General features: G+C 33.7%; 1 protein-coding gene across 1 annotated transcript in view; it reads left to right on the forward strand.

Annotated features, from left to right (window-relative positions):
- ME1 (malic enzyme 1) overlaps positions 1-16444 on the forward strand; it is a 147493-nt gene that overhangs the window by 67118 nt on the left and 63931 nt on the right. Inside the window, exon 6 of the mRNA XM_006926350.3 lies at positions 4776-4879. Within this exon, the coding sequence (XP_006926412.1) occupies positions 4776-4879 (104 nt within the window). The remainder of the gene's footprint in view (positions 1-4775; positions 4880-16444) is intronic.

Below are 16444 nucleotides of genomic sequence, written 5' to 3' on the forward strand. Positions count from 1 at the left end.
ACCATTAGCAACATTATAGTTAATAGTGATATATTGTAGGCATTCTTTTAATGAGTTTTCGAATCTGCCGTTATCACTGCTATCCTCTTTTCAATTGTTCAGAAAGTCCTAGCCTGTGCAATAGGACAGAAAATACAAATGGCATATATCTGGCAGACAGGAAAAGACAAAATTATCATTTTGTTATAGGTGATATGTTCATCAATATTTATAGGTAATTTTTAAAGCCCAAGAAAGTAAATGAAAAATGCCATGACCAAATTAGAGCTTTCAGTAAAGTGGCTTCTTATAAAATAAACATTAAAAGCTCAACAGCATTCCCATTTACTTGTAATGACTATTTAACAAAAATGGTTTCATTTACAATAGGAACAATAGCCTGTTCTACTAATGTTATATGCTGTTCAACATTTCTAAGCAACAATGTTATATGCTTGTTCAACATATCACTAGGGGAGAATGTTAATTTATTCATTCTCTAGAAGGGCAGAGTTCCAGTATAGATCACAAGTTTTAAAAATGTTCATCTATTGACATGAAAACTTCACATTATATTTTTATGTGAAAAACTGTTATGAAAGTCTATGATATTGTCTCACATTTGGATAGATAATATGTATATTTTTAATTTATTTATTTAAATTAGTTTCAAGTATACAATATATTGGTTAGACATCTATATAGTTCATAAAATGATCCCCCCAATTGTTCCCTCCCTTCTCTGGCCCTCCACCTAGCCATCATATTAATGCTAACTGCATTCCCTCTGCCGTGCTCTCCATCTCTGTGACCAACTATCAACTAATAATTTGTACTTCTTTAACCTTTCACCCCATTTGCCCATCCCCCCAACCTTCCTCCTCTCTGTCCCTCAGCAAATTGGACAGATAATATTATATATGCATAGACATAAACTAACGGACCTAGAAGGATATGCATCAAGGGGATAGTAGTGGGTAGTTCTGAATGAGTAAAGATTATTAGCATTCTTTGTTTTCCATTTTACTTTTCAGTGCTCTCAAATTTTTTAAATAGGAAGTATTGCTTTCCTAATGGTAAAAACTTAAAATATTAAGAAAATAGTTTTTGTCAGAAACTTCAGATTAGAAAAAAAAGAAATGTGAGAGACAAAGGGAGGGTTGATAATGATTACTGTTTGCTTCAAATAAATGAATACTTCAAATAAAGGTTCCCAAGGTTTCAGAATCGAGATAGTGCTAAGATAATTAACTTTACCAATATATACCCTTTTTATATCCTTTTCGAACTCTTTTATATTTCCATATGCTTTTACTGTTTTTCTTCTAATCTTTTTCTTTCATGTTATAAGTCTTCATAAGTCTTCAAAGATACCACATGCATTACATGTGACAACTCTTACTAAAGAAGGTAAAACCATTTTTAAGCATTTGCTTAAAAGACTTTTATTTATTCTCCAACAAAGATTTATTGTTTACTCAAGGCCATAAAAAGCTTTGAATCCAGTAAGTTAATATCACCTCTGTATTAGGCTGCTTGGTCTGTGGAGCCATTGTAAAAACTGGGTGATCTTGTTAAATTGCTTTTTGTAGTTATTTTTTGTCAGTCAAATCTCCAAGAATGCACTCATTATTCAAGCCCCAATTATCAAAAAAATTTTAAAAACAGGAAATTTTGACAGATGCTATGATTGGGAGAATTTTATAACTTCTTGATTTAATTCAGAAGCTTAATCTTGTTCATAAATCTTCATAATTGACTCTTCATTGTACTTCGTCTGCTTTATGATATATACTTCAATTATTAGCATGGGAAAGAATGAAAGAAAAGAGAAGAGGAAACATGTGACCTCTTTTCTCAATTGTGTTCTTTCTTAATTCACATTTTAGAAGTCCAAATATATTCCAGACATGGAGAAAGTATTTTAATTCTGGCAGCCATGAATAATTTACTGGTATTTTAACCTCAGCTGTTCAGAAGCCTGCCAGTAGATTGTTTAAAGGTTTTAGGCCTTGAGGAACAGCTGAGCTTTACAACAACACTCTGTTTCAGACTTTATATTTCATCTGAAATATTTTCACATGATTAAATACGTTAACTTTCAGCTAGCCAGAAAGCCTTAACTCATTGTCATGTAATACATTATAAGTAGGATGACCACATAATGTATTGGCCTAACCAAGACACTTTCACAATGAAAGCGGATGCTGTTAATAATTACACTAGGACAACAGGTGTGAAGCAGACTATAATTTGTTGGCTTAAAAAAAATCCCAACAGAGATGATTCGAATGACTTAGACTTCTTAACAATATCACCACACCTGTAAAAACATATCATTTGTCTATACCAAACCACCTCCAAACTTAATGACTTAAAACAATTACAATTTTACTAATGTTTATGATTTCCTGGCATGGGAGGCTAGGATGCTTGGGGCAGGTTGGCGTTTCTCAATATAGATTCTTATCTTTCACAAATTGTTCATATTCCACATGTAAAATATGCTCATTTCCATCTTAGGTTTCTAAAAGTTTTATCCCAATAACAGCAGGCCCAAGTTCAGAATCCTGTTATCTAAATCAGGTCTAGATGCAAATGAAGCTTCTTGTGTTTTGCTCCTTGGTGTGGGTCCTCTTATCTGTTCCCAGAAATTAAACATACAATGGTGAGACAGGGACAGAAAAAGCACAATCAACACTCACATTCAAAATGGGATGAACTGGAATTATGTGGCTCGAATGGTTCATAGCAATTTTGAATTCCCATTGGACACGTTGCCAGGCCATGTTGCAGGCAGGGGATGTTCTTTGAAAAGGGCCTATCAGAGTGATTCTGTATCAACTGTCCTCTAAGGCTTCTGGCTCTGCTCTCTGGGCTCTTGGCTGTCCTCTGAGATATCCTTCCTTTTCTGTAAGAAATGGCCATATGTCAGGTGAATAGTTTTCTCAGCCTGCTTCCTTCTTGTGGGAAGTTGGGGACTCAGAGAGGTATTTTCATTTCGAGGTGTCTCTGTCCCAATTAATCCAAGTATTACAGCATCCTTAAATTTTGGGGGTGCTTTCTGTGTATCACATTATAGTCCACTCCAATACATAAAGGCTCCCTCACTCCCAATTCACAATTCTTTTTAAAACAGACTTTCTCCCTACATTGGTTGGCATATCTGAGAGCTGTGGGACGAGTTCTTTTTATCTAGTCTAGAAGGTCTATTAGACTCTACTTTAAATCATTATAGTTAATAGAGATTTTTAAATATGTTGTTACAGCTTATTTACAACCACACACTAATTTGGTCTTTGACTTTAGGTCTTATTTTACTTTGGAAATCTTTTACAAGCAAGTCTTATGCCCTCTGTATTTTTTTTTTTTAAATTTTGCTCATACACTGAATGTTTTCTTTTTTAGCTCATCTGTTATAACTTTATCATATAGTCGAGAAGCCAGTTTACACTTTCAGCAGTCTACCTGGGAATCTCTTTAGCAAGATTTGCAAATTCATTAGATTTATGTTTTCTCTATTACAGAATTCTGAAGGTGACAGTTTTGTTAATTGTTTCACTATTACTGGCATGGATTGCCATTTTTTTCCAGTGTGCAAAAGAAGTTTGTCTTTTAAAATTTCTGTTAACAATATTTTATAGTTTTCAGTGTACAGGGCTTACACATATTTTGTTAGATATGTCCCTTTGAATTTCATGTTTTGGAATGCTATTGTAAATGGAGCTGTGTATTTTATTTCATTTCCAGTTGTTTGTTGCTGATGAAAAAAGATACATTTGATTTGTATATATTGATTGACATTATGTTCTGTACTCATGTTAAATTCACATAGTTTTTCTAGTGAATTTTTTTCTAGATTCTTTTGTATTTTCCATGTACACGATCATGTATGTACAAAAAGTTTACTTCTTCCTTTTCAATCTATAATCCTATTTTTTCTTTTTCTTGCCTTATTGTAATGGCTAAGGCCTTCAGTGTAGTATTGAGTAGAAGTGGTGAGAGTAAATATCCTTGTCTTGTTTCCAATTTTAGGGGAATAGCATTCAATTTTCCTATTAAATATGTTGTTAGCTGTGGGGTTTTTACATATGCCCTTTATTAGGTTGAAGAAGTTCCTTTTATACCTAGTTTACTGGGAGCTTTTGTTATAAATGGATGCATTTTACTCTGTATAAATTATACTTCAATTAAAAAATAATTTAATAAAAAACAATAACATTGCATATAGGAAATCTTGAGCAGAGCAATGTTGTCTCATATATCATTGAAAATAATCTTAACTATATAAAGTTTACGAAGTTTAAGAAAAGCTTTAGTCAAAGCTAAAAAATTTATTTTTAACATGTAATATTAATGATGTAATCAAATGTTGGTTGATGATTTTGCTTTCAGAAACAAAAAAAATTAAGAAAGGAATTGCTACCTTTCCATTTCCTAAGTTAATATAGTACTTCAAAACCTAATATTATTTTTCTATGTGATAAATTTTGCCCATCAAATCTGAACTGAGCTTTCCTAATTAGCACCACTGAGAGATTATCATTTATTTTCTTTTCCCCAGAATAAGGGAGAACATTTTTAATGTTTAGCAATTGTATTTCTTATTTGGCATATACTGTAGATATATTCTATATAATACTAAATATTTACTCTCTATGTTGATTCTGAAGCAGTTTGGCAAGATTTTATTTCCATTTCTATCTTTATTATAAAGATGAGAAAACTGAGGCTTGGAACAAGTAAATGACTTGCCTTTAGTTATTTCTATATCTCTGGTAACTTTTTTTAAATAGGAGTTACTTAACGATCCATTGTACATTGGACTCCGGCAGAGAAGAGTGAGAGGTCCTGAATATGACAGTTTTTTGGATGAATTCATGGCGGCAGTTTCTTCCAAGTATGTACAATATTTATTTTATCTATATTCGAGTTGAAATTCAAAAATTTAAAGATAACCTAACATAATGAAGTAGAACAATGTCCAAGTGTGGTGCAGTATGTTAATAATTAGAAGCGACTTAAATGAAGTCGCTTCCTCATAACTCCTACTGGCCAGAAGATATCGTCATGAGTCTATCTCTGAAAAGGTTGTCTGTGTTGCTATCCCTGAAGATACTTTTCTCCTACAAAAATCTTTAGATCCTGTGGTTATTGGAATGCATGGTTATAGTGGAAGAGGCAATAGCCAGTAACTAAATTACCTGAGCAAGCCTTTTTATGATTGTTGGCAGTCTGTTCTTTGTTTCTGGTTGCTGATAAAATTTGATCTATGATAGTCTTTTCTGGATGTATCTCACTCTTTTGTGGTAGGAGAAGCAGAGGAAAAAGTGAGCATGCATTAGTACAATCTACAGGGTCTAGAATGGAGCAAGGACCAGGACATCCAATGAATCTGTGATTAAGAGGGTGGAGAGGGTAGGGAGAAAAAAGAAAAAAAAAATGAATAAAATGTTTAAATAAATAAATAAATAAATAAATAAATAAATAAAATGTTAAAAATAAAATACAGTGTTTGATTAAAATGCAGCACTATATTTCACCTAGTCTGAGTAGTATATTACTGTGGGCCAAGTGCTACTATAAAATTTTCCAGTTTATTTCTTTCAAAGAAGAGACTTCTACCATAATTTAGTAATATATTCTGGGAGAATTTTGTCACAGTAAGAGTCATTCTATTTTTACTGTATAGCCACAGAAACCATGTACTATTTAAAGACATATATGTTTCCTTGGTTTTTTCATAGAAATAAACTCATTGCTAGAATCAGCTGTAACTAGAGGCATTCTTTTGGTTTCTTTTTAATATAAGGTTTATTTTTAAGTTGTATGCAACAGCAGGAAGTATTTTCATCAGCTTGCATAATATATAAAATATATTGAATCTCCCATTATTCAAGCTTTTAATGCAGAGTATATTTGCCAGTTAGTATGGACTACTTTTTAAAAACACACCTGATTCATTTATTGCTATTATTTATTAACTTATTTAATTAAACTTATTCATAGAAACAGTTGAGAAACTATATAGTTTAAATCCAAGATTGCTTAGTACAGCTAATTGCTAATAGTTTTTCATATTTAATTTTAAATTTCTTACTCTGTAAAACTTATGTAAGGTTTTAAAATTATTTAACTTTCTAGGTAGTGACATTAATCAGGAGATTATGTTGAGAATACTGTGAGGCTATATAAAAGAAAAGGAGAATGAAATTTTCAACAAATTTGTTTTTATTGTCTTTGTGTAAATAAAGTCTAACTTTATATAGACAACTTTAATATATTTACAAAGAAGCTATTAAACAAGTTATGAACATAGCGTGTATATACTTAACTGCTGATGAAATAAAAAGAGAAATAATTCCATTTGGAATCAATGAAAAGCTTTCTGGAGAAAATGAGATATGAGCTAATTTTGAATGTGCTTTGTCAATCTAAAATCAGAAAAGCTTTTTTCAATGTTGAACTGAGGGGTTACCTAAAGTCTTTGATATGGAAAGGGGGATTGATAAGAGTCAACAATAATTTTAAATGCAGAGAGTACCTGTAAATCAGGACTTATACTTCTAGGCTCTTCTCTGAAAAAAATCCCAAAGATTTTTCAAAAATACTTCCTAGTATGACATTGCTTTGTGAAAAATTTTCCAAAAGTGAAACCTAGCACTCCCCAATTATATTGGGAAGTAGTCTGGAAGATAATTCCAACATTGTTTTAAAAGAAAATGGAACTTAAATTCAAGGTGGAAAATGATTATTGCAAGTTGGGTTACCTAGGAATCAGATTCTGAGGAGTTATGAAGGAGTATTCTTGGAATCAACCCCTTTTGAAAGGAGGGGACAGAAATGAGAGTGGCTAAAGGGAGAAGTCATGCTGCAACCTGGACTCACCAAAGCCTTGGATAACTTTATTGGCACCACCCCTGCATGCTCCTTAGTTCCTTAAAGGAACACTAATTCCTGCCACTCCCCCATCTCAAACCAATACTATGTTGGGTTTTTTATTTACTATATTGTCTTGGTTGAGATGGGGGCAGTCTCAAATTCTTCCTCTTGGCTTTCTCAACACTTATAGCTCTTACCTCATAGACCAAAGACTTGATATTGGTGTTAACGGCACTTACCAAGTATGTCTATTCTGATTATACATTTAGTGACTAAAGAATCACCATCAGGTGGGTCTCTGGTCCCAATGGACCCATTATGTGCTAGACCTTGGCAAGAACTCCATTTATTACTGGCCTCCATATGCTTCTAATGAGAAGGACAGCATATTTCAGGTCTCCTAGTATCACTGTCAATTCTAAATGTTTAGGTATTCCCTCTCCCCAGTGCAGAGTTACCTTAATAAAGGGCCTTCTGGTGGAGAAGATTGAGGATCTTATTACCTAGTATTCTTGCCATGGGGTAGCGAGGTCTTTCCCTCTGGACATTAGGCCTTTTCTTCCATTAGTGGACTCTGGGTCTGAAAATTAGCTCAGGTTTGTAAATTGAGCAAGGTATTGTGATTTCATTGGAGCAACTACCCTTAGCCTTGTGTTCATCCATCTGATTTTTTTTGAATGTACATATTGCGTGGTAGCCTTTTTAGCTATTTTGCCTTTAGTGATATGTATTTTATTAATTTTATTAATTATCTCAGTAACTGTAGGTCCGCTCCACACACATACCCATCCTTGCCACTCTTTTAATTGTGATCACCTGGCTTCTGATGACTTCTGATCCTTGCCTGGTTCTATCATCCACATTGCTATTAATGTTGGTGAGTCCTTCTTTCTGTCAGCTCTGGCCTTTGGAAGAGTAACTGAGTAATGTAGATGTCTTCTCACTAGCATGTTTTTTTATGGCTTTGGTAAATAGTGTGTTTTTTAGACCTCCCTATGGAGCACAATCATCTAATGGGTTTTCTGGCCTTATGTAGCATATGCACTCCAGAATGTACTCTCCGAGTCTTGTAATCCCCTCTTCTGCCATATGCCACAGCATTTCTGATATTTCAATCATACTTAATATTAGTCCATGTTTCTGGAAACCGTTTTAGTCGCAAGTTTATACCATCTGCTGAGATTCTTGCTGATTGTTAACCCTCCATCTCAGGAGAATGTCCTCAAATCGATAGACTCTCCCTTATCTAATCTGGCCCCTTTGATCAAACAGTCTCAGAATTTAATCTCACATGTACTCTCCTCACTAATATAAACTAGCTAGATCTTGCAGTTCCTTTATGGAATAGCTTCTTTCTTCCTTTATGAGACCTAGTGTTTCCTGGGTGGGTTATAATGTGACATAACCTTAATTATACAGGCCTAGAGGTCTGGAGAGGAGGTAAGGGTAGACAGATGGGGGTTAAGGAGGCACATTTTTGTCTTATGGGACAGAAGTGTCTATCTGCATAATCCCCAAGACAGAAGGGGCAGGCCACTTTTGTGGGTTCAGAAAGTTCTGGGAAAGTGGGGAATTCAAGATTTTGGAAGGCATCAAACCAGGAATCTCAACCCGTATGGCAGGATCCTATTCTTTTCAACCAGGATCCTAACTTAGCATATCTGCCTTTCTTAAGAGTTTTGGAGTTTATGACTACTCTGCTGATTAATCCCTGTTTTGGGCATCATCTTTTTCTGTCCAGAAGCTACAGTATTTGAGAACACTTTGTATTTGCCAGGGAAGTCCTCTGGCTTTCACACTGATGATTACTTGCTCTCAGCATTTTTGTATTATTTTCTCATTGTCCTCATAGCTACTATTTCTCAAACATCTGATACATCATTCCAGCTAAAGTGTTTCCTTCCACTGGTATACCATCCTTACCTACTTCTGGTGAAAGTTTTAACAGTGGGACTGCCACCTTGTGCCAGGGGTTCTCTGTGTTCCAGCTGCCACCAGTGATGGGTCCTCATTGCCAGCCAGGCAGCAAGTGATCCAGCTCCAAAGCCTCATCTTATTACCTGCTTTCTTAGACCACTCCTGGTACTAACTGCCACAGATTAGGTTACCTGGGGAGTAGATTAGGAAATAACTTTAGTGTTAAAAAAAGTGCTCTAGAAATCAACTCCTGTAGAAGGAAGTAGGAGTGGGAAGAGGGAGAAATTGGGCTGTGATATGGAAACAATGACACTTTCCACTTACCTCACAGAGAATTCTGGAGGTAGAGTGGCTTTTCCTAGTTGTCCCCAGTTATGATGAGATGGCCAAGCCTTTGTACTGATTAATCATTGGACATGATGGGTCACTTTGAAAAAGTGTGTGTATTAGTGCTTCCTGCAGCTGAGGCAGTCCTTAAGACAACAGTGGGAGATCTGAGTGCCATATCGCAGAGTTCAGTACAATGACATTTAGATAAAGATAAAATTGAGTAGTAAAAATGCTTCAAGGTTTGTGATTAAGGTATGTTCTGAAATCTGTAGGATGGACTCTATCTCTGATATTCTGTTAGCAAGCCACATGACAAATGCTAGCTTTTGCATAATATATTTGGTTTGGAAATTTAGCCATTGGAACAAAACATTGAGTTGCCCTAGACTACCTGTGTCCTTACAGGAACTAGATATCTCCAGTAAAAACATCATGCCAAACCATCCATTTTTTTCTCATTGTTTTGATTCATTCATTTATTTGTTGAAAGCCAGGCACTGTGTTTCAAATAGCTTATTCTCTACTAAAGGAGAAAAACAGTAAACAATTAAATAAGCAAATAATCAAATGAAACAATGAAATTGTGATAAATACAGTGAAGGAAGCAGGAAATTGATGACAGAATAATAGGGAATGACTTAATTAATATAAATCAGATAAATTTTAATCGTTATCTCTTTATGAAATTAGTTGCTAAAGTCACTATACTTCTTTAGTTGTGATACTTTTGCTAAAAATTAATGTGAACTCTTGCTTTTATTTTAACCATAATGTAGTGATTAATTCTTAAGACTTTTTTTGTGTGTGGCATCCACAGATAGCAACCCGTTTTTTTTTTAATATTTATTCAGTCAAAATAATACCATGTCCTACAGTATACATGGTAAAGAAAGCCACATTTGTGAATAGAAAACCAAATGTTAAATTTATTGCTAACCAGTATGGATAGACTGTTAAATTTATTGCTAACCAGTATGGATAGACTGGGATGTGTAGAAATTTGAATGGAAAAAAGGCTTAATTATACTGAGTACATTTTGGAGTGGTGTTGCCTGGGATAGGTGCGCAGTTGTTTCTTCAGAGGCCTCATATAATGACATTTCTTACTTCAGTCAGTTCACCATGGTTGGGGATCTCACTCTCAGTTCAGGGAGCTCACCACCTGGTTTTGTCAGGATACAAAGCCCACGTCTCAGGGGATGTCATAAGTAAAACCTGAGCTTCGAAATCCACCCTTGGCTCTATCAACTATTGTATTTGCAACCATGGGGAAGTTACTTACCTTTCCTAAGGCTAAGTTTCTCTCTTGAAAAATGTGAAAGATAATAACTGCCTACCTACTTCATAAGGTTATTGTGATGACTGAGATTAAATATTAAAAAACAAAATTACTTTTATTAAATGCTATAAATAATAACTATATTTTCCCCCCAGGAAGGATGATTAGGGCCAATAATTTAATTAAAAGTTATAGGCTGGCAAATTTGGTTTAATGTAGAGAGAAGATTTAATAGTTGGAATTAAATAAAATAAAATAATGTATGTAAAATATACTATAATGCTTGCACATAAAAATCATTCAGTAGTTGTATGGGTTGTTTTTGTTGTTAGTATTATTTGTGACCTCTCTGTCACTTTAAGTGCATAGGCAGATGCGCTTAAATATATAACAATTTGTGCCTTAAGTGGCAGGATGGATTAGAATTAAACATTCTCTGAAGTGTTCTAACTTTAGGATTTTATTAAAGTACTAAAGAAGTTAAACATTCAAGGCTGAGCTGTATCATAAAATTCCGTGATTCAGTGATAATCGTGGTCATTATGAGTCCATTGAAAGTGTTTTATCATCATGGCATATAATTATACTTGACCCAGAGGAATAAACTTCTCATTCAACATTTTAAACTATTTCATTTTGCATAAACGTCAGCTTTTCCTTATTTTGCCCAAATGTATTTCATCAGGAGCTCAAGACAATTGACAAGGTGTTAATTCAAGACAAAAAATTTCACACAAGGGTTTTATTTGCTTTGTATTATATTCCCTATGCTGCATATTAATTGTGTGGTCAGCTTCAAAGCAAGTTCATAATAAAAATTACTTCCTCAATAAAAGATGATACAAGATACTAAAAACTATTGAATTAACTTGCAAAGATTAAAAATGAGATTAGGCTTATATAAGCCATTTATGCCAATCGACTAGGCCAGTTCTTGACTATCTCTCTCTTTTTAAAACATCTATCTCAGTACCATCTCAATTTATCCCAGAGAATAAATTGAAATAACAATTTTTTCTTCCTCAATAGTTTCCTGTGCATTATCTCAAGAACAGATTCATTACTAAATCCATCCAGACAATTTCTCTGCCCTTGATCCATGCCCTGACTCCATTATGATAACCACATCCCAGCCTCCCTAGACTTTGACCACTTTATATCTTTATTACCATACAGAATCCTTCAGTAACTTCTAGGTTTTTTTTTTGTATCACAGTAATGTCTTCAAGAACTTACCCCTTTATTAACTGTTTCACCTTCTACATATAAATTCTTGTCCAATCTGGCCCATACACTTTGCCTTTTTCTCTTGCCACCCTCTACCTCTCCGTATATCCTTTGCGCAGTAGTCTCTTCTTATCTGCACTTTCAACTTTCTGAAGTTTCAGTTACCCGCAGTTAATCATCGTCCAAAAATATTAAATGGAAAATTCCAGAAACAAGCAATTCATAAGTTTAAAATATTACGCCATTCCTAGTAGCATGATGAAATCTCATGCCATCTCTCTTTGTCTGGCCTGGGATGTAAATCATCCCTTTGTCTAGTGTCTCCATGCTGTATATGTCCCCTGCCTGTTAGTCGTGTAGTAGCTATCTTGGTTATCAGGTCAACTGTTACAGTGCTTGTGTTCAAGTAACCCTCATTTGACTAAATAATGGTCCCAAAGCACAAGAGTAGTGATGCTGCAATTCTGATATGCCATAGAGAAGCTGTGAAATATTTCCTTTAAGTGAAAGGGTGAAAGTTCTTAAGAAAAAGATCATATGCTGAGGTTGCTAAGATTTACAATAAGAACAAATCTTTTATCCTTGAAATTGTTAAGGAAAAAGAAATCAATGCTAGTTTTGCTGTTGTACCTCAAGTTGCAAAAGTTATGGTCATAGTACCTGATAAGTGCTTAGTTAAGATGGAAAAGGCATTGAATTTGTGGGTGGAAGATATGACAGAAAATGTGTTTCTGTTGATGGCAGCATGTTGCTTCAGAAAGCGTGGAGCCTAAATGTTACAAGACTAGCAAGGGACCACTTGAAATGAGTGATATCTAGCCACTTACTGCCAGTAATGGATGGTTACACAGATTCAGGTATAGCTTTGGACTGAAAAATATAAAAATTACTGGAAGGAGAGAGTAAGGAAGGAGGGAGAGAGATCATATTCATACAACTTTCATTACAGTATATTATTATAATTGTTCCATTTTATTATCATTTATCCATTATTGCACATAACTTACAAATTAAACTTTATCATGGGTGTGTATGTATAGGAAAAAACACAGTATATGTATAGTATATATATATTTTTATAGTATATATATAAATTTATATATATATATAATATATATATAGTATATATATTATATATATATTTCAGTATTAGCCGCAGTTTCAGGCATCCACTGCAGGTCTTGGAACATATCCCCCTTGTGGATAAGAGGGGATGACTATACTATTTATAAATAACTAGTTTTAGTTGCCTGTACATGTCACTCTTCTGTCACATCTGTCTTCGTACATACTTTTCCTTCTTGCCCCACTGTTTTTGTTTAATTCTTGCTTTTCTTCCATAACTCAGCTTAAATATGTAGACTATCTCAGTCTAGATTACAGAAGCTTCTTATATGTTTCAGTAGCATGGATACACCATAATGGCAAGCATCACACTGAATTATAATTAAATTTATTTATCCGAGCACTAAGTCTTGAAATACTAGAGCTGAAGGACTAGGTTTTTCTCATTTTCCTTTATGATGCCTATCATCATACATAATGGGTGCTCAACAAATGGTTGTTTAATGAGGGCTGAGGTAAAATCTTACAGTTCTGGAATGTTAGAGATGTTGTATCTGAAGACTGTATGTAACTTTTAAGGGAATGTGTTTTGGATGATTACTTGAAATTAATTCTAAATTCCATAAAAAAATAGTGTTCCTACTCTCTATGGCTTTGTAGTATAAAACTAATAACTTCATAAACGAACAAAACATACATAACATGATTTTATATTTGTTCAATGTTTTTGGACAAGCTTTAGTATTATATATGCATTTCAAGGGTAAAAGGATTTTTTGTGTAGGAAGTAAAAATTTAATCGTATGTCCCATACTTAAGGCATGATTTAATTAGCAAGGATTTATGTTATTTTCTAGTTACAAGTATTTAAGGATATAAACAACTAATGATTCTAACCTTTTTAGTTTTATTAATTAAACTCTAAAGTACTCCAATATTTGGATTACTCCAGACCTATAGCTTCTGCCCAGTAGAAGTTACAGCTATTGAAAATCGTGTGCACAGAGAGCAAGTAAAATGCTACAAGTAAATGCGAGAGAATAACTAAAATGTTTAGTTCATTTTAATGGTGTTTGTGATAAAAGTTACCCTGGAGAATTTATATGATACAAATGTTATTTGGAAATAGAAATTGGGCGAAAGGGAGATTGAGGACAAATGCAAACTGACCCAGAAGCAGATATAGTATGATATCCTTTTCCCTTCTCCTGTTTCACCCCCTTGCCCCATTCCACATGGTCGATTTACCAGGCAAAATTTATTTCTATTTAGTGTATTTTAGAAAACATTGTTTTTGTCCAGGTTAAAATACTAGGCACTGAGTCTTTAGTTTCATGCCTAAATAAAATTCTGCCCATAAGAAATCATTAGTGTGTGAATTCATTCATATGAAGTGTCTAAAGGAGTCGAAATCATAGGAACAGAAAGTAGAAAGGTAGTTGCCAAAGGCTGAGGGGAAAGAGGAGAGGGATTTAGTGTTTAACGGGTATAGAGTTTCAGTTTTGCAAGATTAAAATGTTTCTAGAGATCTGGTACAACACTGTAAATATACTTAACACTATTGAATTATACACTTAAAAACTGTTGATGGTAAGTTTACTGTTATGTGTTTTTTTATCACAATAGAAGAGAAATTGTTAGTGAAGTTTTATAGATATAATTCCATAGAAAAAATTTGTAAAGATTAGTAAAATCTCATTATTATTAGAGACTAAAATATTTTTATTTTTATGACTAAATGAAATATACGGTCCATGTAAAGTGCTTGGAATAGTAAGTTCCCAATGATATTATAATTGAATACAGGAACTTTCACTTTTCAATTTAATTTGATGTTGATTCATTTTCAACTGCTTTTACTGGCACAGTTTAAAATGATATGTTTCACAAGGGCTATTTATAGACACGGAGAGAACAACTTGAGGCTATAAGGAAACTTTTAATAGAAATACATCCATGTGCCACATAACAAAGTTTTGGCAGTGATGGACTGTGATAGATTTGGCAATGATAGATTATAATGGAGCTGAAAAATTCCTGCACCCTAGTGATGTCGTAGTCACTGTGTCCATTATAGTCATTGTAGCCATCATACTCACATGTTTGTGATGATGCTGGTGTTAGCAAACTTACTGCGCTGCCAGTCATATAAAAATGTAGCGCACACAATTACATACAGTACATAATACTTGATAATAAATGACTGTGTTACTGGTTTATGTACTTACTATACTATACTTTTTAATGTTATTTTAGAGTGTACTTTTTCTACGTATAAAAAAAGTTAGCTGTAAAACAGTATACTGTGTTATACCAATAGCAGCTTCATATATCTCATGTTTACCAAGTCTCTTGATTGCATCATTTTTGCTGTGCTTGATTTAAACTCATGTGTTTTGTTCAGTAACATGTTGTACAGACTTGTAGCCTGAGAGAAATAGGCATATAGTTCAGGTAGGCTATGCTATCTAGGTTTGTGTAAGTATACTCTATAATGTTCACCCAGTGAGAAAATCACCTAATCATGCATTTCCCAGAATGTATCCTTGTTGATAGTTGGCACATGACTATATATTTTTCGGGGGTGTTTTATGCTTGGTAAGGACTAAATTTCCTTAGAGTAGCTACCCTGCTCCTCAGTTTATCACTCGTTTGTGGTTTTCTCCGAAGTGTTACAAAATGCAAAAGAATTTGCTTTTAAGTATACCTTTTACATACTACTGAGCACTCATAAATATTAATTATTAAAAGGCATATTTTCTTCTAATTTAGAAATTATCAGAAGGTGACTCGATTTGAATGGATTGTTTGTTTTCTTGACATTTAAAAATATCTATTTAAATACATAAATAAATACTTATGGACATGGACAATAGACTGGTGGTTACCAGAGGGTTGAGGGGAGGGGGAATGAGAGAGGTAGATGGGGTAAAAGGGGTCAAATATGTGGTGACAGAAAGAAATCTAACTATGGAAGGTGAACACACAGTGTAAATATATTTATGCCTTACTGTTAAAATGTACAGCTGAAACTTACTGGATTTCGTTAACTAATGTCACCGTAAAAACAAACAAATAAATAAATAAAATAATTAAAAAAAATATTTTTAAAAATAAAATAAAATGATAAATACTTGATATGCATTCAAATCTTGTGGATTTGGCTTTTCTGTTGCCATCAGGAGAGAATAAATATTAAGAATTAAGGAATCACAATTCCTTCTTATTTTGGTTATGACACTTCAAAAAATACCACACCCAATATGTTCCATCAATATTAATAACAATGACAACAACTATAAAAACAGCTAGTACATTTTAAAAAATATATACCAGGCTCAGTTCTAAGTGCTTTTACAAACTTTTAATCATTAGAACAGTTGTATGGTATTCTTACAATTATTTATTCCCATTTTTCAGATAAGCAAGAGAGACACAGAGAAGTAAATTTTTATAGCTGCCCAACTAGAAAGTGACAGGGCTGATATTCAAATTCAGACAGTCTGGCTCCAGAACTTATGCTCTTAATCATTATATTACATTCCTCTCTGATTTAAAGAATGTTATCAAATATGTCAGGTGCAAATAACACATTCTGAGTTCAGACGTCTTATAATGCAGTTTTGTATATAATGGTGGAAATAGAATTACAATAACTTTAAGCTTGTGGCTGAATTTTAAACATGTAGCCATAGATAAGCAATACTTTAACTGTATAAAGGCAATTATGGAAAATTAGGTGATGTGTTTGAAAACATTTTCCTC

Source organism: Pteropus alecto, unplaced genomic scaffold, assembly GCF_000325575.1.
Source record: "Pteropus alecto unplaced genomic scaffold, ASM32557v1 scaffold7, whole genome shotgun sequence".
NCBI classification, from domain to species: Eukaryota; Metazoa; Chordata; class Mammalia; order Chiroptera; family Pteropodidae; genus Pteropus; species Pteropus alecto.